This window comes from Telopea speciosissima, chromosome 4, assembly GCF_018873765.1.
Source record: "Telopea speciosissima isolate NSW1024214 ecotype Mountain lineage chromosome 4, Tspe_v1, whole genome shotgun sequence".
NCBI lineage: Eukaryota > Viridiplantae > Streptophyta > Magnoliopsida > Proteales > Proteaceae > Telopea > Telopea speciosissima.
In genome coordinates, this window is record NC_057919.1 from 70,229,741 (window position 1) to 70,256,358 (window position 26,618).

The 26,618-nt window shown below is 38.9% G+C and overlaps 2 protein-coding genes across 2 annotated transcripts; one reads left to right on the top strand and one right to left on the bottom strand.

The window, feature by feature from the left end:
- Window positions 1-470: 470 nt before the first annotated feature.
- On the bottom strand, window positions 471-4,229 carry LOC122659610 (ATP-dependent Clp protease proteolytic subunit-related protein 3, chloroplastic). Its single transcript, XM_043854708.1, has 8 exons — window positions 4,218-4,229; window positions 3,757-3,906; window positions 2,933-2,992; window positions 1,865-1,961; window positions 1,685-1,758; window positions 1,026-1,079; window positions 707-790; window positions 471-566 (listed from the first exon to the last, which is right to left on the bottom strand). The coding sequence occupies exons 1-8, from the start codon at window positions 4,227-4,229 to the stop codon at window positions 471-473; spliced, it is 627 nt and encodes a 208-aa protein (XP_043710643.1).
- A 213-nt stretch (window positions 4,230-4,442) lies between these two features.
- Window positions 4,443-25,715, top strand: LOC122659611 (calmodulin-binding transcription activator 1-like). The gene is made up of 13 exons (XM_043854709.1): window positions 4,443-4,504; window positions 6,764-6,901; window positions 7,423-7,502; window positions 8,104-8,219; window positions 8,427-8,515; window positions 9,759-9,804; window positions 10,132-10,417; window positions 10,715-10,998; window positions 19,238-19,648; window positions 19,800-20,500; window positions 21,336-21,912; window positions 24,951-25,259; window positions 25,512-25,715. Exons 1-13 carry the CDS (start codon window positions 4,443-4,445, stop codon window positions 25,602-25,604), a joined length of 3,192 nt encoding a protein of 1,063 aa, XP_043710644.1. The 3' UTR covers window positions 25,605-25,715.
- The last annotated feature ends 903 nt before the right edge of the window (window positions 25,716-26,618 follow it).

Below are 26,618 nucleotides of genomic sequence, written 5' to 3' on the forward strand. Positions count from 1 at the left end.
TTTGGGAGCTGAACCCTTTAGGTGATGAACATAATCGCTTAGATACTCTACAAAACCGAACAAAATTTAATTCCAAATGGTTTTCAAATGCAGTCTTATTCTTTTGGCTTCTTCTTTAGTTATGAGAGAATGGATAGAACAGCGAAGTGAATCAAAATTAACCAGCCATTAAAAACTGAACAATGATAAGAATTCTTCCAACAATTTTCTTTTCCATCTACACTAATAGAACCACCCATTCTTCCAGAAATCCGCGTAGAGTTGCCATCAAAATAGTGGTAATTTTATGTAACTCTCCATTCTAAATGTTTTGGCGTTCTTGTGGTACAAAGATACCACCTGTAATTTTCTTTTGGAGAACTTGTTAGAATAGGCCACCAAAATTTGAGTCGGAAGAGAAACCCATTCCCCCACGGGGGGATGGGATTACTTACAGGAGCATTGGATGGACATTTTATAAGACAAAAGTTTTACATCCCATCAATGACCTTAACGCCAGCTATCCTGTCCCATTCCTCTGGTGAGGCAGCATCAGCCATTATCTTCTCTTGACCACGCCAAAGAATCTGTGACCAGAGGATGCCAATGTTACTTGGGAAAGAGGAAGTTCCATGTATAAGAAGTTGCATAGGTGCATGTCCCTTAAGCACGCACACACTGTATGGGTCAGGAGGATCTTATCAATATTACAGAAAGCAAAATATACCTTGTCAATGACACCGAAGTCTTTAGCCCTTGTAGAATCCATATAAAATGGCCTCTTCATCAAGTCTGCTACAGTCTCAATAGACTAATTAATGATCAAGAGGAAGTATGAGTATTTGGACATCTCTTACTTGCAGTTAATAAATAAAATAAAATAATTAAAGGCTTCCATGTTTCCTGAAATGGTTGAAGGCGAAAGTGTGGTTCACTAATAAAGCCAGTGGTAGTCATACCTCAGGCCTGCAAATGAATCTGGCCTTCATCCACCTTTCCCTAACTTACCTACTAAAAAGGACAAGTCATGTAAATACATTACTCACATTTCCAGTGTGCCTAGACAGGAGCTTAACAAGTGTGTCCCTATTTGTTACAACCTGCAAAGTCATGGAGCTTTCAAACCAGGGTTTGAGATGAATATATGAATGGAAAATTCAAGTTCCACAGCAAAACATAATGGACAGAACCAATTTAAAAAAACCAACAATGCTTGTATTAAACCAGTTAATTCAATACTTAAATGAACATTTTCCACTAAACATAACAAGGTTTATGACCTTTCACTCTTTGAATGAGGTAAAATTCTGCTATAAGCAAAATTCATAACAGCTATTGGATTCTCCTTCTCATATGATAGCAATTGGAATGATGAATATTAGCCACGCTATTGTTTCATGAAGCAACTGACAACCTTTACTTTTTTTTTCTGATATTTGTTTCTGTCCTGTGTTAAATACTTGTCTGAGTAATGGAGCTGGATGTGTTAGAGAATGCACCAAACAGAAAACTTCCTCCAGTTTCCCAATTACTATAAAGTCGAAACTTTGCAACCAACCGAGCAACAGACAAACTTAACAGCATCATTGCATATACATATAAAAAGCAGGTTTGTTCAAGTGTCAAATATTTTTAGTATTTAACTCAAAACCATCATCATCAAATACAACACATGCCACAAAGATGATGAGAAAGCACAACAAACCTCTTTTGCACGGATAAGAACATCACTTGCTGGCATTAAACCAGATGATGGAACACGAGGCTGCTGAATCATGGCTGAAACACAATTCAAGTGAGCCATGGCATGGCATCGTAGGGAATTAGTGACCAAGGAATGTTAATTTTTCTTGACATCAGACAATAAATTTAAACAAAATCAAACCTTTGGCATGTGGCATCATGAACCGTCTACCCTTCTTTCCAGCAGCAAGTAGGAGACAAGCCTGGCCTATGGCAGCTCCAACAGCAACTGTTTGTATCTGCATACACAAAACAACAAAGCAAATTGCATTAATGAATTTTAGAGCATGGGTTCTAGCAATCTCAACAATAGTTGAGATGGTTACCACATTGTGCTCCAGAAAAGCTTTTTTTTTTTTTTTGGGGGGGGGGGGGGGGGAAGAGAAAGGCAGTGGAGGGAGCAATATCTTTTGAAAGCTGGGAAAAATAATGCTTTTAATTTATCATGTTCAAGGAGAACAGTTAGTGGACAATTTCAGTAAAGTATAAACAAAATCCTATCAACAATTTTAACGGATTATAGTGCAATAACTAACTAAATATCTTTTTTTTTTTTTTTTTTTTGGGGGGTGGGGGGTGGGGGTGGGGGTGGGGGAGGGGGGAATAGGAAGGGGGAAGGTACCAGCCAGGAGACTCGAACTCGTGACCTCCTGGTGAGCATGGGCATGAAGCGCACCACGGCTCACCAACTGCACTAGGCAGCTGTTGGTAACTAATTAAATATCTTTACTAGGAACTTCTTTAGTATGATTGACAACCAGTCCCTAAGTTTGATTGCATGACCTTCATCTTTCTTCAATATTTTTCTCAGTGCTAAGTATTATGTCCACGGTTCACGTCTCTTTACCATTTTGGTTTTGAGCACTAACAATTCAAAAAAAGGTAATATGGTGGAAGCAAATCACATTTCATGCAAAACCTTAGCAAAAAGCCTTTGCTCAATTGAACCTGGAGGAACGTAACAAAAGAAAAGAAGAGGAATAAATGCAAAAGGCTCACGTAAAGAGTAGTAGTAGAAAAAGCAATTAAACAGAAGTTTTGATACGTATTGTTTCAAGAAGAACCACGACTTAGATAAGATGCTAATATAAGGACAAAGTGCATGAAACATGAGCAACCAGGAAGTTAAAATATCACTCATTTCAATGATCACTGCATTGGTAGAGAAAGCACAAGTAACAAAAATAAAATATCATAGGGAGGAACTTACTTCATTTTTCAGCTGCATCATTGCATCATATATTGCAAAACCCTCCGACTCCATCCCAACCTGAAATCATAGTACTTTAAGTCCATAATAACCTTACAAAACAGAGAATGATGCCACCAGAAGTGTACGAAATAAAGCTGAATAATTGGCTTAGGCAGCTACATAGACCCAATTACCAATCATTTCTCCTCATACTATTAGGATATAAGCAGTGCCAAGATATAGAAGGGAAGGGAAAGAATATTTGACTGCGGATGAATGCAACTCATATGAGCCGGTATGACTAGCTGAAAAGCTTCAATCACAAAACAACAAAAGCAAAATAGGTGTTATATAGAAACGTAAGCTTGCTGATCTCGGTCTGGCCCATCAATGTTGACATGTAGTTAAAACCTTATCTACAATTAACATGAATGATATATAAGCTAGACCCAATAAAATGTAGTTTTATATACATATGCACAGTTTGTTATTTGAGCTCAGACTGGACCAAGCCAGGCCATTGGGCTGGGTAGAAGTCACCACAATAAAAAAGGGCATACCCAGTACATGAGGCTCCCGCCACTGCAGGGTCTGGGGAGGGTCATAATGTACGCAGACTTATCCCTGGTTTCACAGAGAGGCTGTTTCCAGACTCGAACCCGTGACCACTTGGTCACAATAGAGCAACCTAACCGATGGGCAAGGATTGGGCCTAAGAAATTGGGCTAGATTCAGGGCCATAAAGGAGATGTATTTCTCCATCCTTTTATCTGTGTATGCATGTGACAACATCTTAAAGAAATAGGGCAGAGACATAACAGAAGGAAATCAAGAAGACTTACTGTTTCACCATCATCACGGGTTGTGCCGGTAGAATTTATATAAAGATAAATTGGTTCTTTGGGATCCATATATTGCAGGTAAAGCAGTTCTGCAATCACAAGCTCTGTGACAGCTGGCACCAACTGAGGATGAAAATTGGTTAACAAGTGCTACAAATTGCAAAGTCAAAGGAACAAGAAATCTATTATTCACAACAGCTAGAATGGTATATGGCACAGAAATGGTACTGCAGTAGCAATAGGAAAAAAAAGCCCTAAACTTTAAAATCCAGGCTCAATGGGCCAGTCAGACAGCTGACCAGAACCCATTGAACTAAAAGGTGATCAGGGCTAGTTTAGACTTTGGACATGATTTATAATGTTTTGTCCCAGAAACACCAGCACAATCTGTTCCTTTCATGTGTTCCAAGCAAAGAGAAACAGTTTAGATATAATCTGTGACCACTATTCCTGCCTGGTACCAGATCATCCATTCAAACGGGTTGAAATGGAATGTGCACCCCAATGGTCAATAACATCTTTGTTTTTGGACATTTTGTTGTGGAAGCAGGATAATCCCCTAGCTGGTTTGATGCCTGGTCCATTTCTCCAAACTACAGAACAGAGGGGGAGAGGCATACTACCTTTTTTGCTAGGAGTCCAACTCAAATCATACAGCAGAAAGATCTTATACTTTCCCAGTAGGGATGACAATTTCTGAACTGGCACTTCTAAAACAAACTTCCTCCCTTGAACTAACCAATGGCAGGTTTGTGCTTACATTTACTAAACCCATTTAAATATAATTATGATTTTTATTCTGACACCAAAATTTGGAGGTTCACGTATTCTCATATCACTCACGCATATGTAGTTATACTTAGTAAACTACAAATGTGGTTATGTTCTGCGCACATAAACACATACTAGGTGGATTGTTCTATAAACTGAAAGAAGACCTAAGACCATAAACGTCTCAGCCACCCATGCCATCTCACTATCTCAGACATTCTGGGCTAAACATACATCATAGAATTCCAGATGATACTCAATAACACCAAACACATATAAGAACATCCAACGAAACCGATGCTTCATGGATTCAATATGGTGAGGGGAAAAATCATAAGATGAATACACAGCTTACATGACCATAAGGTCTACCAATAAAATCCCCATGGATAAGGATCCTACCAGAAGGTGCAGTATAAAAGTTAAGGATGCCAAATCTAGCAAAACTACCAGCTACAAAATTAAACCTTTATTGCTTGCTTTGAGTGATATAAAGCTCAGGAACAGTGTTGAGTTGAAAGCTCAACAATAAGAATCCTCCTCAAAAAATAAAAAAATTGAATATACAACCTGAAACAACCCCAAGGAAATAGGTAAATGCCCTCTATAATTGAATTAATCAGTGGGCAGATGGAGAACTATGGATTCTAGTTTGTGAGGAGGATGCTTCTGCATCAACATATCTTTCTAAGAACCATGTAGACTTCTATGAAATTTCTTCCATTCATGAGCCAGCACCTGTCGGAGAACTATATGGGACCCTTCTACCACAGACGTCTTATCATCTCTGAGCTCCTTTGCTATCTATTCTCATTCCCTTTTGAGACAGCTTCTTTAAACCCATGATGTTGATCCACTGTGATGTAAGACATCCATGGTATACCCTAAATTTGATTGTAGAATTGGATTCCACGGCAGTAGCCTTCTAGGAGTGAAATCAACAAAGCCATTAGCCAAACAAATAATTGGTTATGAGAAAAAGATTTGGAAATGATTGCTGGTTGAAGAAAAGGAAGAGTTTTAGTGGCACTTACCACACTATTAAGTTGAATTCTAAAAGCCTAAAACTAGGGTTAGGGTTTACATAAAAGGAGGATGAAAAGTTGGAATAGGTAATGGTTAAAATTAAAGTTTTGATTAAGTTGGATGTAAGTTTTAATGGTTGGAAGAGTTCTGTTAAGAAGGGACTGAAAAATAGAAGGTATGTGAGGTGACTCTATCAGGGTGTTATTTGGATTGTTGATGAATAAGGGGTAGGGCTGATCTGGTGGTTGCTTTGGTGGTGAATTGGTAGTTTTTTTTTATGGAGATTGGTAGTGAATAAAAAGATGTTTAGAGGTCAAAGTTGGATGTTGTAGTTATAAATAGTAAGTGGAAAGTAGAAGAAGAATTAGATGGTGACTGAGGATTCAAAAGTTCTTGTCAATGCACTTTCAAAGGGGCCTCTGAAACCATACAAAAATAGCGCACATCTTTCAATTTGATAAACTTGTTATGGGGTACAGACCTAGGCCTTGCTTGCCAAGTCCAAAAATAGCAAGCAAGCGTGAGGCTAGTTGTTACCGTTGCAAGGCCATAAAACCCCAAATCCAATAAAACTTTAGCATATCTGCAGTGCTTTTTTTGGGAGGGGGATTTTGACTAAGCATAACTTCTACCTACCTAACCTACAAAACTGTTTTGACCTTTGACCATATAAACTACATACCCTAAGTTCTATATAGCAAAAAGTTTGACCCTGAAGCATGGTTCCAAGTGTTGCCGAAATTTCATGATACTTCACGAAATGATACTGATAAGTGTCAAGATTTCGGCCGATCCGGTACAATGCCTTTGTAATAAAGGCATGGTTTCGAACAAATGGGTCGATATTTCGACCCATTTCGTTCACTTTTTGCCATGGAGGGGTTTTTACCTGGTTTTTGAGATTTCTTAGCCAAATCATGACTGCACAAGGTTGGAACAAGTACTTGGGCAGTGGAGGAATGCAGTGGAAGCGATGATTTGTTGCGTTGTTGGTAGATTTGTGCAAGATTTAAAGTTGAAGGTATATCATTTTTTCCCAAAACCTAATTTTGCCAAAAAAAAAAAAAAGGACAAATACTTGGTGACTGGTATTCAATTTTTTATTTGGTACACATTGTAGCCCAATCTATGACTTCACGGAGCTGGAATTTATTTTCTGTTTTTAAAGAATAGGATAAATACTCCATTATGTTGACGATTCAATTTATAGGGCTGCTGTAGAGGACTTCGAGCGTTTCTTCCATCATACTATGACATGGCGAGATTTTGTGATACAGTTGGCAGATAACTTGATTCGGCAGCAGCAACAACATTCTAGTGGTTTTGATCATCCCCGGAACTCGATGTGGTATTAGGAATCTAGGACTCTATGATGGGCATAGGGGTGACTCGTTGTTTGTATTGTTGATTCAGATATATTTCTCTTTGTAACAAACCATGTATGATATATGGAATGGTTTATAATTTGATGTATATTCATTCCTAATGCATATTTAAGTTGTTCTACTTGAATTATATATGTTCTAGTAAACATTGTGTGGAATAGGCCATATTAGAGAATGTATATAGCATACATTGGTACACTACCAACCTAGGGTTTGAAGTCAAACTATCATTTTTACTCTTAAGGGTTCCACTATGTTTAGAGGGCCTAAAATAGGGTTTCCTAGAAGTTTCAGGACTTAATTTGGGCATTTTGCCATCAAAACCCATCATTGAAACTTGCAGAAAAAAGTGTCTAGGTCTCCACCGAAAATTTGTTTTCGGTCTTGAGCTTGGAACCTTGCCCTGAAGAACACCTTTTTTGGGCCCCACAGACCAAAACTTGCAACAATTGTAAAATCTGTATTTCGGTTTTGCTCTTTATAGGCATGATTTGGATAAAGTGTGCTCATCTAGTTTCAACAATAAGTGGGATCACTCTGTGCATATCTGTGAATGGAAGTTGGGTAGGATATGCTTGAGTGATACAAGTGTTAAGTAATTCTTAAAAGGTTCTACCCAAAAAAGGGTAATTTTTCACTGATATGCTTATCTTGAAATACAATGCTTTTTGTGTCTTTTGCACATTCTTCTTTATTTGGGGCTCCAATTTGGGTAGTTTTTGGCACACCTGCTAGTGAAACAGAGGTGCTTTATTTTAGACTTGTATTAATAGAATATAATAGAAGGATGCTTTTCCTTTTCATTTGAGTGCTTGTTGTCTTTTAAAGAGTGGTCGCCCTGTGGCATTAATATGGTGTCCCAAATCTCAGCCCTTATTTTATTGATATAGCCAGACTTACTCTCTCTTTTTGTTACAGTTACTCACAGGAGTTTTACAACTCCTTTGTCCTGCTTTTTTCTTCTTGTTTATTGAGCTAACCTCACTATGGTTCTCCTTAAACTGGTTAACAATCTTGGTGTAGAATTGGAAGTAAATTTATTTTTTCTAATTTCCTTTCAGGTTTGATTGCAAGCTGGTTAGTGTTTTGTAGCTTTAAAAAGTGAAGACAAGTTTCAATCCTACGTTTGTTGTGTGAAATCATTGTTTTTTTTTTTTGTTGGTAGGTGGTTCTTTGTTCTTATTTGATCGAAAAGCACTTCGATATTTTCGCAAAGATGGCCACCAATGGAGAAAGAAGAAAGATGGAAAAACTGTTCGTGAAGCCCATGAAAAACTGAAGGTGTGCTACTGTTTCTATTGATTGTTAGATTAATTATTTTTTGGGTAGATCGTAAGTTAATGGTCATATTTGATTATGTGCTGTGCTGCATATTTGATGAGTTTGGTGCTGTTTTTATCTTTACTGTTTTTAAATGACAAGGAAAAACGGTGGTTATGTTCATTTCCTGTATGTTTGTATTTAGTTATTTTTCATTTAGTTTTGCAGGCTGGCAGTGTAGATGTTCTTCATTGCTACTATGCCCACGGTGAAGACAACGAGAATTTCCAGAGACGGAGTTATTGGATGCTTGATGGGTGAGTCTTGCTTGTGTTTATATTGATTTATAATCTTTGTTGGACCATTGTTGGCTTGTTGCAGTAGTGAGGAGTGACGTAGTGTGAGTTGAGTGCCTTAATAAGATAAGGGGAAAGGCCAAGCATGACTTGGCTTGCAGTGAGAGAAGACATGAGAGCATATGATTTTACGCAAGATGCAATCTTTGAGAGAGTGGATGAGATGGAGGATTTATTTAGCTGACTTAAAACAGTTTGAAACTTAGGGCAGGGCTTTGTTGAGTTTGGTTTTACTAGACTCCAATGGATACTTGGAATTAAAGGCCTTTACCTGTGAACTTCAAAATCATTGTATTGGCTGCTCTCATCACCATTACACTGTATTTAGTAGTGAGAAAATTTGATGATTGGAGTATTTATTTCCACAGATTTTGTTCCAATGGACCTTGTTGCTAGAATGACATGTTGTTACTGCAGTTTGATGAATGACCAAATGACCCATTATAGATGTGAAGGTTTTTTTAGAGGTACCAGGGTGAAATTTGTTATTTGTTGCTGGATGCATTGATAGGACTTGTGTGTTAGCCTAAAATGGTATTAAGCCTTTACCTTCTTATCTTGCTGCCTTATTTTTAGGGCACTGGATGGGAAGTGATGAGTTCCATTTATCCTCTGTTCAACTTCTGTTCCATTGAAAAGTTCTCTCAAACCAGCATAATTGTCACAGCGTTTAGGCGACCCAAGGTGTTGGAGAGGGTCCAAAATCAAGGCGACACCAACAAGGCGTCCAAGGCGCCTGGACAACTATGCAAACCAGTGAAGTATGAATCTGAATTTTTTTTCAAATTCATACTCAAGAAATCATGTCAATTAGAAAGGGAGTTTTTATACAAGTTACACCCCTTTTCACTTAAAATTTCTAAATGAAACTTAGGGTGAACTAGTGAAGACCAAGCAACATAAGGTTATTTTATTGTATCAAGTGCTATTGAACTAAATAAATTCTTTCATCCTTGTAATCGTCTTTCATATAACATGTTCTTTCCTCCCCTCACTTTCTGATGATTTAGGTATGACATGGATCTTCTTCTTTTTTTTCTTTTTTTTTTTTTAATTTTTTATTTTGGGGGTGGGGGTGGGGGTTTACATGCCTTACTATAATGTAGCTCTGTGCACTTTATGCTATATCTTATTCCTGGCACTGCTTTTGAACTTTTTTCTGCTTTTAATTCTCATCCATTGTTCTCCCTTTCCATGTCTTCAGGCAATTAGAGCACATTGTTCTTGTACACTACAGAGAGGTGAAAGAGGTAATTATCTGGACTATCCTACATCTGTGGCTTCACATTCCCTTGGGTTTTTGGGAAAGTTTATTTCAGAATTCTGAAATCAAGTCTTGGAAAGTAAAATATGCTTTCTTGATGTAAAGAAAATGAAGTTCCTTATACTATGATGATATATGTTCTATTTAGGGATATCAAATCCATTGAATATGTTCTCTTATATGTTAGGTATGTCATAACGATGTGGTATTGAGTATTGGTTGGTTTTCTTTCTTTTGTTTTTTAATTATTATAATTTGTTTATATTTTTTGGTACTCAGTGGTATTGAGTGTTGTAGACTGGACTATCTGCAGGGGAACAGGTCTGGCATCCCCCGTTTATTAAATGCAGATTCGGCAGCACAAACTGTTAGTTCTCAAAATGGTTCAGCACCTTGCTCAGTACAGGCCAATTCGTCCCCCCTTACGGTTCAGGCATCTTACACTTCAAGCGCAAGTACAGCTGATTGGAATGGACAGACACCGTCATCTGACGTTGAGGATGTTGATTCTGGGGATGATCTGGGAACTTCTTCTCTTGCTGAAGCCATCTCCTGTTCTGGACCTCAGAATGTTTCTTTGCACACACATGATACCCCAGGTAAAAATTGAAACTATGGTGCAGCACACACAGACATGTCGATCCTCACTTGCCAATGCCTTGTTTTGTCATTTTTACCATTTCCTTGAATGTTGCATCAAGTGAGGGCTGGGCCATTAAGCAGATAAATAAATTCCACTGCTAGATTCTAGGGAAGTATTTATTGTTTTGCTTTTGTGACCGCTGCTTTAACTGAAACAGACAAAAAATGTTCTTTTTCAGTCCGGTGTGGGATCTTTGTTGAAATTTTGTGCCTTAATTTTAGAATATGTAACCTTGTAGCTTTTTGGTTTTCAGGATTGACTGAACTACCAAGGAATTATCTTAGTGGTTTCTCTGGAGCTCGTTTTGGTCAAGATGGTGTCTCATCCGTATGGACTGGCTTTCAGAGCTCCGGCAGAAATGCTAGTAGCATGCAGGAGCAGAGGATCAACTTTGACCAGCTCAATGGCACTGCCATTATGACTAGAAAACTGACAGATACATATAGCTTGATCAAAGATAACGTAGCTGGTGATGACAGTGCATTCCCTGATGGAAATTTCCCGATATTAAACAGGGAAAGTCGGAGAACAGCTCAGGTTCGTGGTCTGCATAGAACTTTGTTCACATTAATGACTTCTTCCTTTTGATGGTTGAGTGTACTGCTTATGGGTTATGCAAAAACCCCATACATGTTAAATTACTGCATACCAGTATTCAGGATTTCGCCGAAATTTTTCGGTTTCGCAAGATGTTGAAACAAAACTCCCTGTGGAATATAAAAAGTGCAGGGTTTCGATGATATGTGTGGTTTCGGTATCATATTGACCAAAACTATACAAACCTTAATATAAAATGTATAGTTTTGAATGAATTGGTTTCACCGGTTTCAACTCTAAGGTTTGTGGAACATTGGTTTTTTTTTTTTTTTGGGCTAAATCACTCCCATATAAACGTGGAACAAGTTATTGGGCAGTACTGGAACGCATTGAAACTGACGATTTGCTGCATTTGTGGTAGTTTTGAGCAAGATTCATAGGGTTGTGAACTAAGCCATATTAAAAAATGTATACAACAGCGCACAATGTATACTATCAACCTAGGGTCCGAAGTCAAACTACCATTTTGGGGTATGTTTTTACAATCTAAGGGTGTTCTACTGTGTTTAAAGGGCCTAAAATAGGGTTTCCTAGAAGTTTTGGGACTTTATTTGGGCATCGAAACCGTGGAAGGTTTCAATCGAACCGCAAAATTTCGGTTCCAAGCCTGGAACCTTGGTTCATGTATTCTTTCTGGTTATGCCTAGGCCGTGACCATTCTTTTGAATGTTTATGCATACACACCCTTTTTGCTTTCTCCTCAACTTTGATGCATTTTGATAATTTAGAGATAGGAAAGAGTAACTGTTGAAATAGGCTGCTTACCCGATTGGGGTAAGTAGTCCTAGTTAGATTAGGATTAGTCCTACTAGTCCTAGCAGATTAGGATTAGTCCTAGTCAAGTTAGGAGTAGTACTAGTCAGATTATGATTCTCTTCTTTTATTTTTTCCCTTTGTTTTATTGTTCTTCCCTCAGCCGAGTCCTATACTGGCATTCCTAGTTGTATTAGGAATTCCTAATAGGATTAGGACTGAGGCAATATTCCTATTTGTACTTTGATTAATTGTACTTCAATTCTATATAAATAAAGGGCCTTGGTGATCGGTTAAGATCATCCAAGCATTCTCTAAATTCTCTCTTCTCACATGGTATCAGAGCAGGTCTCTTTGACCTAACCTGGTTCCTACCCCTCCCCCTTCCATCGTTCTCTTTTCCATTTTTTTCCCACTCGATATCCATTCCCCTCCCCTCCCACTCGAATTTCTTCGCCTTTTTTTTTGTTTTTTCTCTCCAATTAGGGCTGATCTAATGAGGTGATCTGTGAGATAGATGCTGCCCTAATTTATCACCTCACCAATTGATGAATTAAGAAGGTTTTGGTTCGATAGCTGCTGCCCATACTTCTACGATATTTTTTGGAGTTCTCCCCTGCAGAAGACCAATTTCTCCTTGCCATTAAAGCTGGGTTTTTTTGGGATCCATCACTGCTGGCTTTCTGGACAGCTGCTGTCTCTGTTTCTCTTCCCACCATTGAGGCATATCTCCACATCCATCTCTTTTCCAGGCTGTCTCTACAGTATTTTATCACTATTTGAAGACCCCTAAATCCCAATCGATATTTCTCCTCTAGGGTTTTTTTTTTTTCAAACCCTACCTATCGAACTTTGGATTTAGGGCTGCTTGTTGCTGCCACATGCATTCATCCATTTTTTTATTTCTGTTTTGCTACCACTGTGTTGTCTACAATATGGGGGACTCAGAAGTGACCACGGCCAACTCTGGGGTTGATTCTCAGCCGCGGACAGAATTCCTCCCTTATGCTGCATCTATTAAACTTGATGGATCTAATTACCTCATCTGGGCCAAATCTGTCTCCTTGACTGTGGCTGGTAGGGGGCTTAGTGGGCATCTTCATGGCACCACCAAACAACCTGCTGAAGAAGGTGTTGCCCGTACTAAATGGGCTGCCAACGATGCTATGGTGATGTCATTTGTTTTAAATTCTATGACCACTGATCTATCCAGTCAATATCTCCTCCTTGACACTGTTACTTAGATATGAACTGCTGTCAAGGGAACTTATGGTCGATCAGGAAGTGGTGCTCAAGTGTATGAAATCAGGAAGACACTCCAAAACACTACTCAAAAGGAGATGTTTGTTACTAAATACTATGCTGCCCTCAAGTGTTTATAGCAGCAATTGGATCATTATGCTAGGTTTCAACCTACTACTACTACTGATATTACTGCCTATTATTCTTATGTTGATCAGTTTTGGGTCTATGATTTCCTAGCTGGACTCAATGATGATTATGACCCTATCCGGGTGCAAGTCCTTAGTCGGGTTCCTTTCCCCACTCTAAAGGAGACTTTTTCTTATGTTCACAGTGAAGAGACACGAAGGGCTGCTATGATGCTTACTCCCAAAGTTGAGAGATCAGCCTTACAGACTGCTGGCTCCACCCCTGTTACTTCTTTTGGCAGTGTTGCTGCTACTACCACCAAAGAGCCTGTGAAGTGTGAGCATTGTCACAAACCATATCACACCAAGGCTCAATGTTGGAAATTACATGGGAAGCCAGCTGATTTTGAGGCCAAACGTGGTCGTGCTAAGTTTAAAACCAAAGCCAATCACACTGAAAGTGTAGCTCCAACTCCCACTGCTGACATCGGTTTCTCCCAGGACGAACTCCAGGCTCTACGTCGTATGTTGAACACATCTGTTGCCTCTACTACATCTGCTGCCAATTCAGGTTCCTTCTTTGCCCGTACAGGTATTTCCTTTGCTGGTCATTGTGCATCAGTAGCGTCCACTCCATGGATCATAGACTCTGGTGCTACTGATCACATGACAGGTTCTTCTAGCCTTTTTAATACATATTTTCCTGCTTCTGGTAAGGATAAAGTCAAAATTGCTAATGGGTCCCTCTCCTCCTGTCCTCCATATCAGGGAAAGGATCCATTGGTTGTTCTCCTTCTCTTACCTTGTCATTTGTGTTGCATATTCCCAAATTTACAACTAACCTTCCTTCCATTAGCAGTCTCACTAAATCCCTGAATTGTAAAGTGACTTTTTTTCCCACTCACTGTGTTTTTCAGGAACTGGACTCGGAGAAATCGGTTTCTCCCAGGACGAACTCCAGGCTCTACATCGTATGTTGAACACATCCGTTGCCTCTACTACATCTGCTGCCAATTCAGGTTCCTTCTTTGCCCGTACAGGTATTTCCTTTGCTGGTCATTGTGCATCAGTAGCTTCCACTCCATGGATCATAGACTCTGGTGCTACTGATCACATGACAGGTTCTTCCAGCCTTTTTAATATATATTCTCCTGCTTCTGGTAAGGATAAAGTCAAAATTGCTAATGGGTCCCTCTCTTCCTGTCCTCCATATCAGGGAAAGGATCCATTGGTTGTTCTCCTTCTCTTACCTTGTCATCTGTGTTGCATATTCCCAAATTTACAACTAACCTTCTTTCCATTAGCAATCTCACTAAATCCCTGAATTGTAAAGTGACTTTTTTTCCCACTCACTGTGTTTTTCAGGAACTGGACTCAGGGAAGACGATTGGATCGGGTAAAGTGCATGGCGGATTTTACCTGCTTGATGGCGATCCTACACCTACCCAGGCTTTACCATCGGCATCTTTCTCTTCGGAATTACATAAATGGCACTCTAGGCTAGGCCATCCCCCTTTAGGTACTTTATCACATTTATTTCCAGTATTAGTTAAAGACTGTAATAAGAAAGACTTTTTTTGTGAGCCTTGTGTCTTGGCTAAACAGACACGTTCAACTTATCCTATTTCTAATAATAGATCCTCTTCCTTATTTCATGTTGTTCATACTTATGTGTGGGGTCCTAGTAGGAAAGCTTCCCTGTTTAGACATCGGTGGTATGTCACTTTTATTGACTGTTATTCTAGGTTCACTTGGGTATACCTTATGCATACAAAAAATGAAGTTTTTTCATGTTTTCAGCACTTTCATCAGTTGGTTAAAACCCAATTTAATGCCACTCTTCAAATTTTGAGGAGTGACAATGGGAAAGAGTATAGAAGGTCAGTTCCAAAAATACCTTGTTGCCCATGGAATTCTCCATCAGACCAGCTGTGTTGACACTCCAGCCCAAAATGGTGTGGCTGAGAGGAAAAACCGCCACCTCCAAGGGCTCTTCTGTTTGCTCACAATGTCCCTTCCCTTTATTGGGGGGATGTTGTCCTTACTGCAGCCTATTTAATTAATAGGCTGCCCAGTCGTGTTCTTCTTTCCAAAGCCCCTATTGAGCTATTGCGTGACTCTTCTTCCTTTATAGTCCCACCTAAGGTGTTTGGCTGCGTTTGTTATGCCAGGGATACAAGATCCCCTGGTAAACTTGACCCACGTAGTCTCCGCTGCATTTTCTTGGGATACTCTGCTACTCAGAAGGGGTACAAATGTTATTATCCTCCATCTCGTAGGACTTTTGTCAGCATGGATGTTGTTTTTCATGAAAACGTTCCATATTTTATGTCCCCACCTCTTCAGGGGGAGAGTGTTAGTGAAGATGTGCTGACTATTGATTCTCCACCTCCACTTCAGTCTGGTTACCATGAGTCTGAACCAGTTCGGCCTACCCCTAATACTCCCCCTGACTCAGGGAGAGAGGTTCTTATATAGGGGGAGACTTTTTATTCAGGGGGAGCAATTTACCCCTGTCTAGACTCCTATCCAGAGGACTATTAGTGAATTTCAGAGGAGGATTGATGCTAGTAACATGAAGACCTATGCAAGGAAACATAAGCAGGTTCAATCAACTGTTGCTCCAGTACCCATCCAATTGCCGAACCTGGATCCAAAACCTGCCTCTCCACCTGGTAATCTTCCTTCTCCTGAGTTACCTATTGCTTTTCGCAAAGGGGTCAGGACTTGCACTCAGCATCCCATATCTCATGTTGTTTCTTATGACTCTCTTTCCCCATCCTTTCGTGCTTTTGTTTCCTCTCTTTCTTCTGTTCGTATTCCTAACAATTGACAGGAAGCTCTATCAGATGGAAAGTGGAACGCAGCTATGATGGAAGAAATGGAAGCCTTGAAGAAAAATAACACATGGGAGCTTGTGGTTCTTCCACCTGGGAAGAAAATCGTTGGATGTAAATGGGTGTTTGTGGTGAAACAGAAGGTGGATGGCACTGTGGATAGGTATAAGGCACGACTCGTGGCCAAGGGGTTCACTCAGACATACGGCATTGATTACCAGGAAACTTTTGCACCTGTTGCAAAGTTAAATACTGTTCGTATGTTAGTATCTTGTGCAGTCAACCTTGGATGGGATTTGCAGCAATTAGATTTAAAAAATGCCTTCCTAAATGGAACACTGGATGAGGAGGTGTATATGGACATTCCACCAGGGTTCTTTTGTGACAGAAACCAAGGAAAAGTGTGTAGGCTGAAGCGTGCACTTTATGGGCTGAAGCAGTCACCTCGAGCATGGTTTGGCCGGTTCCACAAGGCCATGATTTCTGTGGGCTATAAGCAGAGTAATGCTGATCACACACTCTTTATAAAGAGGGTTGGTGAAAAACTCACTGTTCTTATAGTCTACATTGATGATATAGTGGTACCGGCAATGATGGTGATGAGATCAGACGGTTGAAGACCTTCCTTGGACAAAAATTTGAGATTAAAGATCTAAGAAAACTACGATACTTTCTTGGGATTGAAGTGGCCAGATCTTCTAAAGGCATTTTTCTCTCCCAGAGGAAGTATGTCCTAGACTTATTGGCTGAGACCGGGTTGCTAGGTTGTCGTCCTTCAAATACTCCTATGGATCCTACTGTTCGACTCAAGGAGAAAGAGGGTGAACCGGTTGATAAAGACCGGTACCAAAGACTTGTAGGGAAGCTGATTTATCTTTCACACACTCGTCCTGACATTGCTGTCGCTGTGAGTACTGTGAGTCAGTTTATGCATGATCCCTACTCTTTTCATATGGAGGCTATTCTTCATATCTTACACTATTTGAAGTCAGCTCCTGGAAAAGGAATTCTTTTGTCTACGCATGGTCATCTACGGATAGAAGCATACATTGATGCTGATTGGGCTGGTTCTGCAGATCACAAGTCTATTTCTGGGTATTGCTCCTTTGTAGGTGGAAATCTTGTCACGTGGCGTAGCAAGAAGCAAAATGTTGTTGCTCGTTCTAGTGCCGAAGCTGAGTTTCGAGCTATGGCACAGGGTATTTGTGAGTTACTCTGGCTTAAAGGGTTGCTACAAGATCTTGGTGTTCCTATTCGTCTTCCTATGATGTTGTACTGTGACAACAAGGCTGCAATCAGCATAGCACACAATCCTGTACAGCATGATCGTACCAAGCATGTTGAGGTGGATAGGCATTTCATCAAAGAGAAGTTAGAAGATGGGCTGATTTGTATTCCCTTTGTGACATCTGCGGATCAACTTGCTGATATCTTCACCAAGGGATTGTCTGAAAAATTGTTTCATCCCAATCTAGTCAAGTTGGGCATGATCGATATCTTTGCTCCAACTTGAGGGGGAGTGTTGAAATAGGCTGCTTACCCGATTGGGGTAAGTAGTCCTAGTTAGATTAGGATTAGTCCTACTAGTCCTAGCAGATTAGGATTAGTCCTAGTTAAGTTAGGAGTAGGACTAGTCAGATTATGATTCTCTTTTATTTTTTTCTTTTGTTTTATTATTCTTCCCTCAGCCGAGTCCTATTCTGGCATTCCTAGTTGTATTAGGAATTTCTAATAGGATTAGGACTGAGGCAATATTCCTATTTGTACTTTGATTAATTGTACTTCAATTCTTTATAAATAAAGGGCCTTGGTGATCGGTTAAGATCATCCAAGCATTCTCTAAATTCTCTCTTCTCACAGTAACAAATGTAGCCTTAGACATTTAAGTAATGATTACGTATTTCTTGACCTTCCAGTTTCCCAATCGGATGTTGAACTTTCAGCCGAGTAAATTTCATGTGTGACCATTCATCTCCTAAGTCCTTACTCCAATGTCCAAAAGGATTTGACAATTTTTAGTTCCCTAATATTCAACTAGATCTTCAGTTCCTCTCACTATATCTGAAAAAGGCAGAATTTGTTGATGATGGGAAACCAGCAGAGGGTTCTATATCTGATTCCTTAAAAGATGGGTTCACTCAAATGAATTTCACCTCTTGATGTAAACGAATAGACTATTTCATGAATTGAAGAAGGGAAGAGAAGGAACTATTCTCTTTGGACTTTCGTAGGGTGTAACCATTAAATCTTAATGGTGGAAAACCATTCTCTTAAATATAAACAGAACCGTGCCTTCAAATTAATTAGAAGTTTGAATTACATAGTTTGCATAGACCATGGCTGGACCACTTTTCAAATTCCTTTTCAACTCAACCCCACTAGAAGTCTCATGTGTGGACTTTGACTTGCTGTTAGTAAAGACTATAATAAGCAATCCTATTTTAATTTGGAAGAAGAAAAGAAACAGACTTTTCTTAATACTTTAGGGCTCAAAAGCTTATCTTCCCATGGAACTTAAACTCACCATGCGACCAAACAGAAACCTACTAAAACTAGGATTTTCTGTAACATCATATTTAATATATTTGTAATTTTGAGCTACACTAATAAATAGGATTTTCTGTAAATGGTAAATGTTGGATAACTAAAAGTTGAAGAATTTGTACTGGAGATGGTAAGACCAAATTTAACAACATCAACAGTAATATTTTTCCTGCATCATTGTGTTATTGAAACAAAGGAACTTGTCGGTAGCTGAAGGTCAGTCGTGTTCTGGGGAGCCCCTGGATCTTTGTATGTTATTTGTATCTTTTGTAAATGGTACTGCCAATGGTACATTTGGATATCCTTACACTAATGAAATTAAATCATTTGGTGCCAATCAGGAGGTGGAGGTGGGTGAACTAGTCAATGTTAGGTACAGGTTAGGGCATCACTACTCCAAATTCATCTTAGCTCACCATCTGGTGCATGTATTGGTCTTGGCATCCTGTATAACAACATGTTCTTAGCTGATGAAAACTAAAGCTACTACATATGGATCTCTCGTTAATTCTTGGCATCTTGCATCATATCTGTTGAATAGCTCAGTTTATGTCTATCTCCTCTCTTGGATGCTTTTTGTTTTAATCACTAGTGCTCTTACATAGTATGTCATTTATTGTTCTGCTTTGCCCATCCTATAAGCAAGATTTTCAAGATTTGGTTCATTTGTTGCAGGGACACCAGAAAAATGAGAATGCTGGGTTTGTTGATTATCTTCCATCTGACAAGGGTGCTCTAACTGATGCAAATATATTCCAAGTCCCACATGAGAAGTTCTTAGGATTTAGGAACATTGCCCCCCTAGGTGGTTCTTGCAATGATGAATCGGGAGAGTTGAAGAAACTAGACAGTTTTGGGAGATGGATGAATAAAGAAATTGGTGGGGATTGTGATGATTCTTTGATGGTGTCAGACTCTGTTAACTATTGGAATTCTCTTGATACTCAGAATGATGACAAGGAAGTTTCTAGTCTATCACTCCACATGCTGGATATTGATTCACTGGGCCCATCCCTGTCCCAAGACCAGCTATTTAGCATTTGCGATTTTTCTCCAGATTGGGCTTATTCAGGGGTTGAAACAAAGGTATGTACTTTCTAGTGCCCTTTTTCCCCTTCTTGGTCCTACTCAGAATCAACATATTTGCATGCACATTTTCGTTATATAGCTGAATGTTGAGAAGCAAGATTCAAAGTCTGGTTAATCAATCTGAATGAAGCTAATGGCTTTCTTTCAGGTTCTGATCACAGGTAAATTTCTGGGGGATGTTAAGCCTCCTGATAGAACCAAATGGTGCTGTATGTTTGGTGAAGTTGAGGTTTCAGCTGAAGTCTTGACAGATAATGTTCTTCGATGTCAAGTTCCTTCACATGCTCCCGGACGTGTTCCATTTTATGTCACCTGCAGTAATAGGTTGGCCTGCAGTGAGGTACGAGAGTTTGAATTTCATGAAAAACCACCTGGAGTCCCATTCTCTATAGCTGTTAAAAGTAAACCAGAGGAAGAAATGCGTTTTCAAATACGCTTTGCAAAAATGTTACATCTGGGATCACAGAGGAAATGGTTGGATTGCTCCCTTGAGAAATGTGATAAATGCAGCCTAAAGAATTATATATTTTCAATGAGAACTGATGATGAAAAAGAGTGGGGACAGATTGTAAAGATTTCCATGGCCTTTGAAGGAACTCATGAAAATCCTCAAGAAGCATTGATTCAGAAGCTGCTGAAGGACAGATTGTATGAGTGGCTAGCTTGTAAAGTTCATGAAGGGGGTAAAGGACCAAATATATTTGATGATGATGGACAAGGTGTAATTCACCTGGCAGCTGCTCTTGGTTATGAGTGGGCCATTGGTCCCATGATTGCTGCTGGCATCAATCCTAATTTCAGAGATGCACGTGGAAGGACAGGGCTTCACTGGGCAGCTTATTGTGGGAGGTCAGAAGGAATTTTCCACTTTTATAAATTCAAATTTAGGTTCTTTTGCTTTAAATGGGTCTAGATCTGTCGCACCATTTTTATTTTTTTTGCTACGGCTTAAAAATTATTATACTTGTTCTTCTGTTTTACCTTTTTTTTTTTTAAAAAAAAGAAGCATAGAAGTTCAACCTTTTTGTTTAATAAATACAATGTGCATTTGTCCAGTATATTAGTTATATATGTTTTCTAATTGATGTTTTATCTGTTTACTTCCCAGAGGAATATGATATCATTATCTTGTTGCTCTCTTTTGTCAATGCTCCTGTACTTTCCAGATGTAAATAGGGTTTTAGAAAACCTTTTGAACTATATGCATGCAGCATAGATGAACATATTCGAACCTGTATATAAGAATACTTCACTTTTTTATAGCGTGCTTCTTTGGCAAAGCATTGCTGAACATGTGAATTGAATAATTGTCTAGTGGTCAATGCATGCTCTACCATATGTAGAAAAATAAAAGAGTGAAGGTAGAGTTCAAGAGGAGAAGTATGTTGGTGGTTTTTTTTATCATAATGTGAGCCGTTGAATTTTTTTTTTTTTTTACTTTTTTAATTTGTAATTTATTGTTGAGTTATTAATGCTATTGTTATTACTTTACTGTCTTTTTATTGAATATATGGTCTTGGATCGGTGCATGTGGCCCAGCTTTGGTTTGCAATTATTCCTGCTATTTTAATTGGTTCAGGTCTTATTGGTATATGTGAAAATATGCATCAACTGCTTTCTCATATGTGCCAGTTTCCCCTTCCTCTATCTTCAGTATTCATTGAGATAGTTTTTTTTCCCCCAGAGAAGAAACAGTTGTTGCACTTGTTAGATTGGGTGCAGCCCCTGGTGCAGTGGAGGACCCAACACCAAAATTTCCAGGGGGACGAACAGCTGCTGATTTGGCATCAAGTAGAGGACATAAAGGGATTGCTGGATATCTGGCTGAAGCGGATTTGACTAGTCACCTCTCTTCAATGACTATCAAGGAAAATGTGATGGACAGTGTTGCAGCAACTCTTGCAGCAGATAAGGCCATTGTGACTGCAGAGGAGCAACATGTTGTCCCTCCAGATGGAAGAATGAAGGAACAGCTTTCGTTGAAAGGGTCTCTGGCTGCTGTCAGGAAATCAGCTCAAGCAGCTGCTTTGATTCAAGCTGCCTTTCGTGCTCGTTCATTCCAGCAGAGACAAACTACGAATGATGAAAATCTTGAAGCTTCAACAAAGTTAGTTGCTCTTGTCTCGTTGAATAAGGCCCCAAAGATGAGTCACTTCAGTGATTATTTGCATTCTGCGGCTGTAAAAATCCAACAAAAGTATCGTGGCTGGAAGGGAAGAAAAGAATTTTTGAAGATACGCAACCGTATTGTTAAAATTCAGGTATACAATTTTATTCCTTATTATAATATAATGCTGATTGTACATGAGTTGCATTTAACTCAAAAGGCTGCAGATGGGAAATTGAATCATGATAATATTTCTGTTTAAAAATTGGACAAAGCTTCATGTGGAGTAAAATAGAAGCACATTGACTGTATCTGAGTACATCTTAACTTTATTAATTAATTGCTAAGTGAAATTTCTTCATGGTGTAATAGTGCAGTTACACATGGTAGTCTTAGATATGGAGCAACAGTATGAACTGCTTATTCCATTGATGTCCATTATTTCTAGTGGCAAATGTTTATGATGAAGAAACCAAAGTCAGGTTTACTTTGGGCATTAATTAGTATTTTGTTAAACACTAGTACCCATGTTAGAAAGCAACGAATCCGAGAAATTGAAAATGAGAATACAATTAAACAAAGCCTTATCCCCACAAAAATTAATAATATTAAACACTTTGAAGGTTTAGAAACTTGTGTTGCAATTTCTTTGGTGTACCTCTCTCTCTCTCTCTCTGAGTTGCAATTTCTTTGGTGTAGCTCTTTCCTTTGTGTTTTTCTCTCGATTTGTCTTCCTCTCTATGTCTCTTTCTGCCGCTGTTCTGTTTGCCCCTCGTTTCCATCGGAATCTCGTTACTTTTGAAGCTTTATTTGAGCTCCACATTTAAGATCAGTGGGAGGGCAAGGCAAGGAATTCCCAATTACGATTGGGTTACATCAGGGATCCGCCTTAAGCCTGTATCTCTTTGCGCTCATCATGGATGTACTAACCAAGATCATTCAAGACAAGGTCCCGTGGTGTATGCTCTTCGCCGATGATATCGTGTTAGTAGATGAGACAAAAGAAGGGATTAACGCTAAGTTAGAGCTCTGGAGATCTACATTGGAAACAAGAGGCCTTAAGATTAGTAGAACGAAGACGGAGTATATGATGTGTAATTTTAGCCACACTACGACGGATATTGATATGGTGCGAATTGAGGAAAGAGAGATACCGCAAAGTGACTATTTTAGATATCTAGTGTCTATCATAAATAAAGAAGGTGACATAGAGGATGATGTTTCTCAGAGAATTAAAGTGGGATGGATGAAGTGGAGAGGTGCATCCGGAGTGTTGTGTGACCGGCGTATTCCTTTAAAGCTTAAAGGAAAATTCTGTAGGACTGTTGTTCGACCGTCCATGATGCATGGGGCAGAATGTTGGGCAGTCAAGAAGTGTCATATTGATAAGCTTTGTGTAGCAGAGATGAGGATGTTAAGATGGATGTGTGGAAAAACAAGAAAGGATAAAGTACGGAATGAACTTATTAGATCGGACTTGGGAGTAGCCCCAATCAATGACAAATTACGAGAGAGTCGTTTAAGGTGGTATGGTCATATTTAACGGAGGCCTAGTGACGCCCCAGTAAGGAAGAGTGATATGATTCCGATTGAACGGGCTAAAGGAGCTAGGGGCAGACCTAAAATGACCATAGGAGAAGTGGTGAGGAAGGACATGCATAGGCTAGGGCTTGTTCCAAGTATGACCTCGGACAGAGCATACTGGAGGTCAAGGATCCATGTCGCAGACCCCATTTAGCTGAGATTCTCCTAACGGGTTGGGCAATGCCTCTTTCCTCTTACTATCTTTCATTTTTCATCGTTCATTTTTCTATTTATTTCCCATCGTTCTTTTGTCCTTTTTTCTTTTTCACCCCTCATCTCTTTCCCCATCTCTCCTCTACCATCTTTTCTTTTTTGGTTAAAACAGTGTTTTCCATACTTTCTTTGTTTGGATCCATGTAGCTGACCCCATTAAGTTGGGATAAGGCTGAGTTTGTTTGTTTGTTTGTTTAATTGAGCTCCATATTTGAAAGATGCTGAATTCTGGATTTCATGTGTATGATTTGGATTAAAGCGGAAAAGGTTCGCTCTGATTCCTTTGGTTTCTACCAGATGGAGATATTTTGTATGGTTTGAGATCAAAATCTTTGCCAGGCAGAAGTTACTGTGGTCTCAGCTGGTATCTTCTATGTTTTTAGCATAAGGCTTTCTTTTTTAATGAAAAATTAGTTAGAGCATAATGTTCTGCAAGACAAATGGCAATATTAATTTATTTATATTTTTATTAATTTAATATTAATTAAATATCATAGGATTGACTTTGCAATCTGCTTGGCCGGACGCTGATCCACTTTGATTGGCTGGTTACCAATTGAGTTGATTTTCCCCTTTTTTTTTAAAATAAAATTTGAAACTATGATCATTAGCACTTGAAAAAGGTTGTTTGGCTTAATAAAGTAAAAAATTCAAAGCTACCTTCCCTCCCCCCCCCCCCTCTCAAGAAAAAGGCTAAAATTGTGACCACTTGGGATTAATGACTGGCATCACTCTAAATATGGTTGAATGACAAATTGGAAAAGGCTTAGTTGAGGTAGGTTAAAGCTTGATATGCCATATTAATATATGGTTTAATCTGTATCTTTATTTCTGCAATTTGGGAAATGGATTGATATCCTTGATTATTGTATTGGTCTCTCTCTCTCTCTCTCTGAAAATCCATAAGAGGTAAACAGTCGCTGACATGCAAGATATGCACATCATATTATCCAGGGTAATTTGTAATTCGCAATTTCTTAAACAGTCCTCATCTAGGAGAAGGAATTCAATATACCTTTTCACCTGTTTACTCAAATGTACACTGCATGCAATTATACTATCTATTTGGAATTGTCTCTTTGTGACGAAGTAGCAGTTGAGAATTTAAGATTGTATTGTTAAAATTGCTAATGTGATGACAATCATGACATAAAAAATCATAGCTTTATGCTCTTTTTAGAGTGTAAAAAGAGCATATTTCATTTTTTGTGTCTGTTTTCTTCCACCTATTCCTTCATAATCTGTTCTGGCAGTTTTCTTGTGCTTAATATACCCTTAGTGTGTGTTTTGCTAAATTTACAATTTAGCATATAGTATGGCTTTCATCCTTTCTGTTCTTAATATTATTAACTCCGTCAGCTGTTCCATTCATTCTGCTTATCCGTCTCCTTTCAGGCTCATGTGAGAGGGCATCAAGTTCGTAAGCAATATAAAAAGGTAGTCTGGTCTGTCAGCATTGTAGAAAAGGCTATTTTACGTTGGAGGAGAAAGGGAGCTGGATTACGAGGTTTTCGTGCGGAAAAAGCTATTGGAAATGTAGAAACTGAAGTTGGGAAAACGGACGAGTATGACTATCTGAGACAAGGTCGAAAACAGAAAGTTGCTGGTGTGGAGAAAGCTTTAGCTAGAGTTCATTCCATGGTTCGTTATCCAGAAGCTCGTGATCAGTACATGCGCCTGGTCGCTAAGTTCCAGAAATTAAAGGTGGCTGCATTTCCTCAAACCATAACTCAGACGCATGTGTTGTGCATGTATGTGTGTGTGTGCATTATCTCAAGTAAAAATTGGTACATAGTTGCATTCAGTAGTTGTTGACTTCCTACCTATGCTCTGAACAAAACACTGTTGACCAGAATAAGCATTATGTGTTCACTTGATCTGTATTCTTAGTGACTAAAATGTTTCCTTTTTCTTGCCACATTAGCTCATTCCATTGTTCTTCTATATCTAACACAGACGGAAGATGAAAGTAGCAGCTCGCAGCCACAAGTTCAAAATTTGGAAAAAGACACCACGGAGGAAGATCTACTTCCACTCATGACCAACTAATTAATGACTTGTAAATGCAGGAACCAACATTTCTGTGCAGTTCAGCCTTCAGAATTTTCAGTTGTAAGTATTGTCTGATATGTCCTGCTTTTTATTGGAAAGTTTTTGTTACAAGTGGGGGAGAAAGGAACTAGGGGGAAAAAATAGAAAGAAAAAATAAGAGAGAGAAAACAAAAGTTGTACATGTGTAAAAGATATGGCAGGTATTTTTCCCTTGTAAACAGTTTCATAACTGTGGAAATGAGTGTTCAAGATGAGACAACTCTTCAACTACTGAAACTGGAGTGGTGGAATTTCTCTACTAAGATCTAATGGTCTGTCACCCCTCCAGGACCTCTTTGATTATCATAGTAACTTTGGATCGCAAGGTTAGAGGCTTAGAGCTGGAACTATCGAACTATGTATCCTCTTATCTCTCTACAATAATTTTAGAAGTTCATTTCACTGCTTAAGAGAGGTATCAATACAACATCACAAAATGTAAGAATAATTCATTGTTTGTTAGATATGTGAATTCTGGTGATGTGGTAGCTACTTTTTTGATAAGACAGGTGTATCCATGATAACGACCAGTGGCACAGTTTAGGACGTCAATGTCTGTTCTCTGACAATGAGGGAGATATGACCCAATCAAGCTAGTGCTGACATCCGTTTATGCAATTGAATATCACATTGTAAAGTTTTGACCCAAGATGACTTAAAAACATAGCCATCTTTTCATTTCAGAGCTAATATCCACCTTTTAAAGTGGGTTTTTTATTTATTTATTTTTCTTTTCCCTCCTCTCTCTTGGACCTCAGAGGTGCTTATTGTAACCCAAACTTTTGAATTATGTAAGCTTTAAAATAATATAAATAACAATGATAGGACGAATTTGCTGTTGTAATCGCATGATGGTGAGGAGTTTTGCACTGCTGTCATTTTATACATATTGGATATTTAGTGATTAATACATGATTTATTTGACATGCTGGAAGTAGAGGTGGTCATTTTTTTCCTCTCTTTGAGGTGATG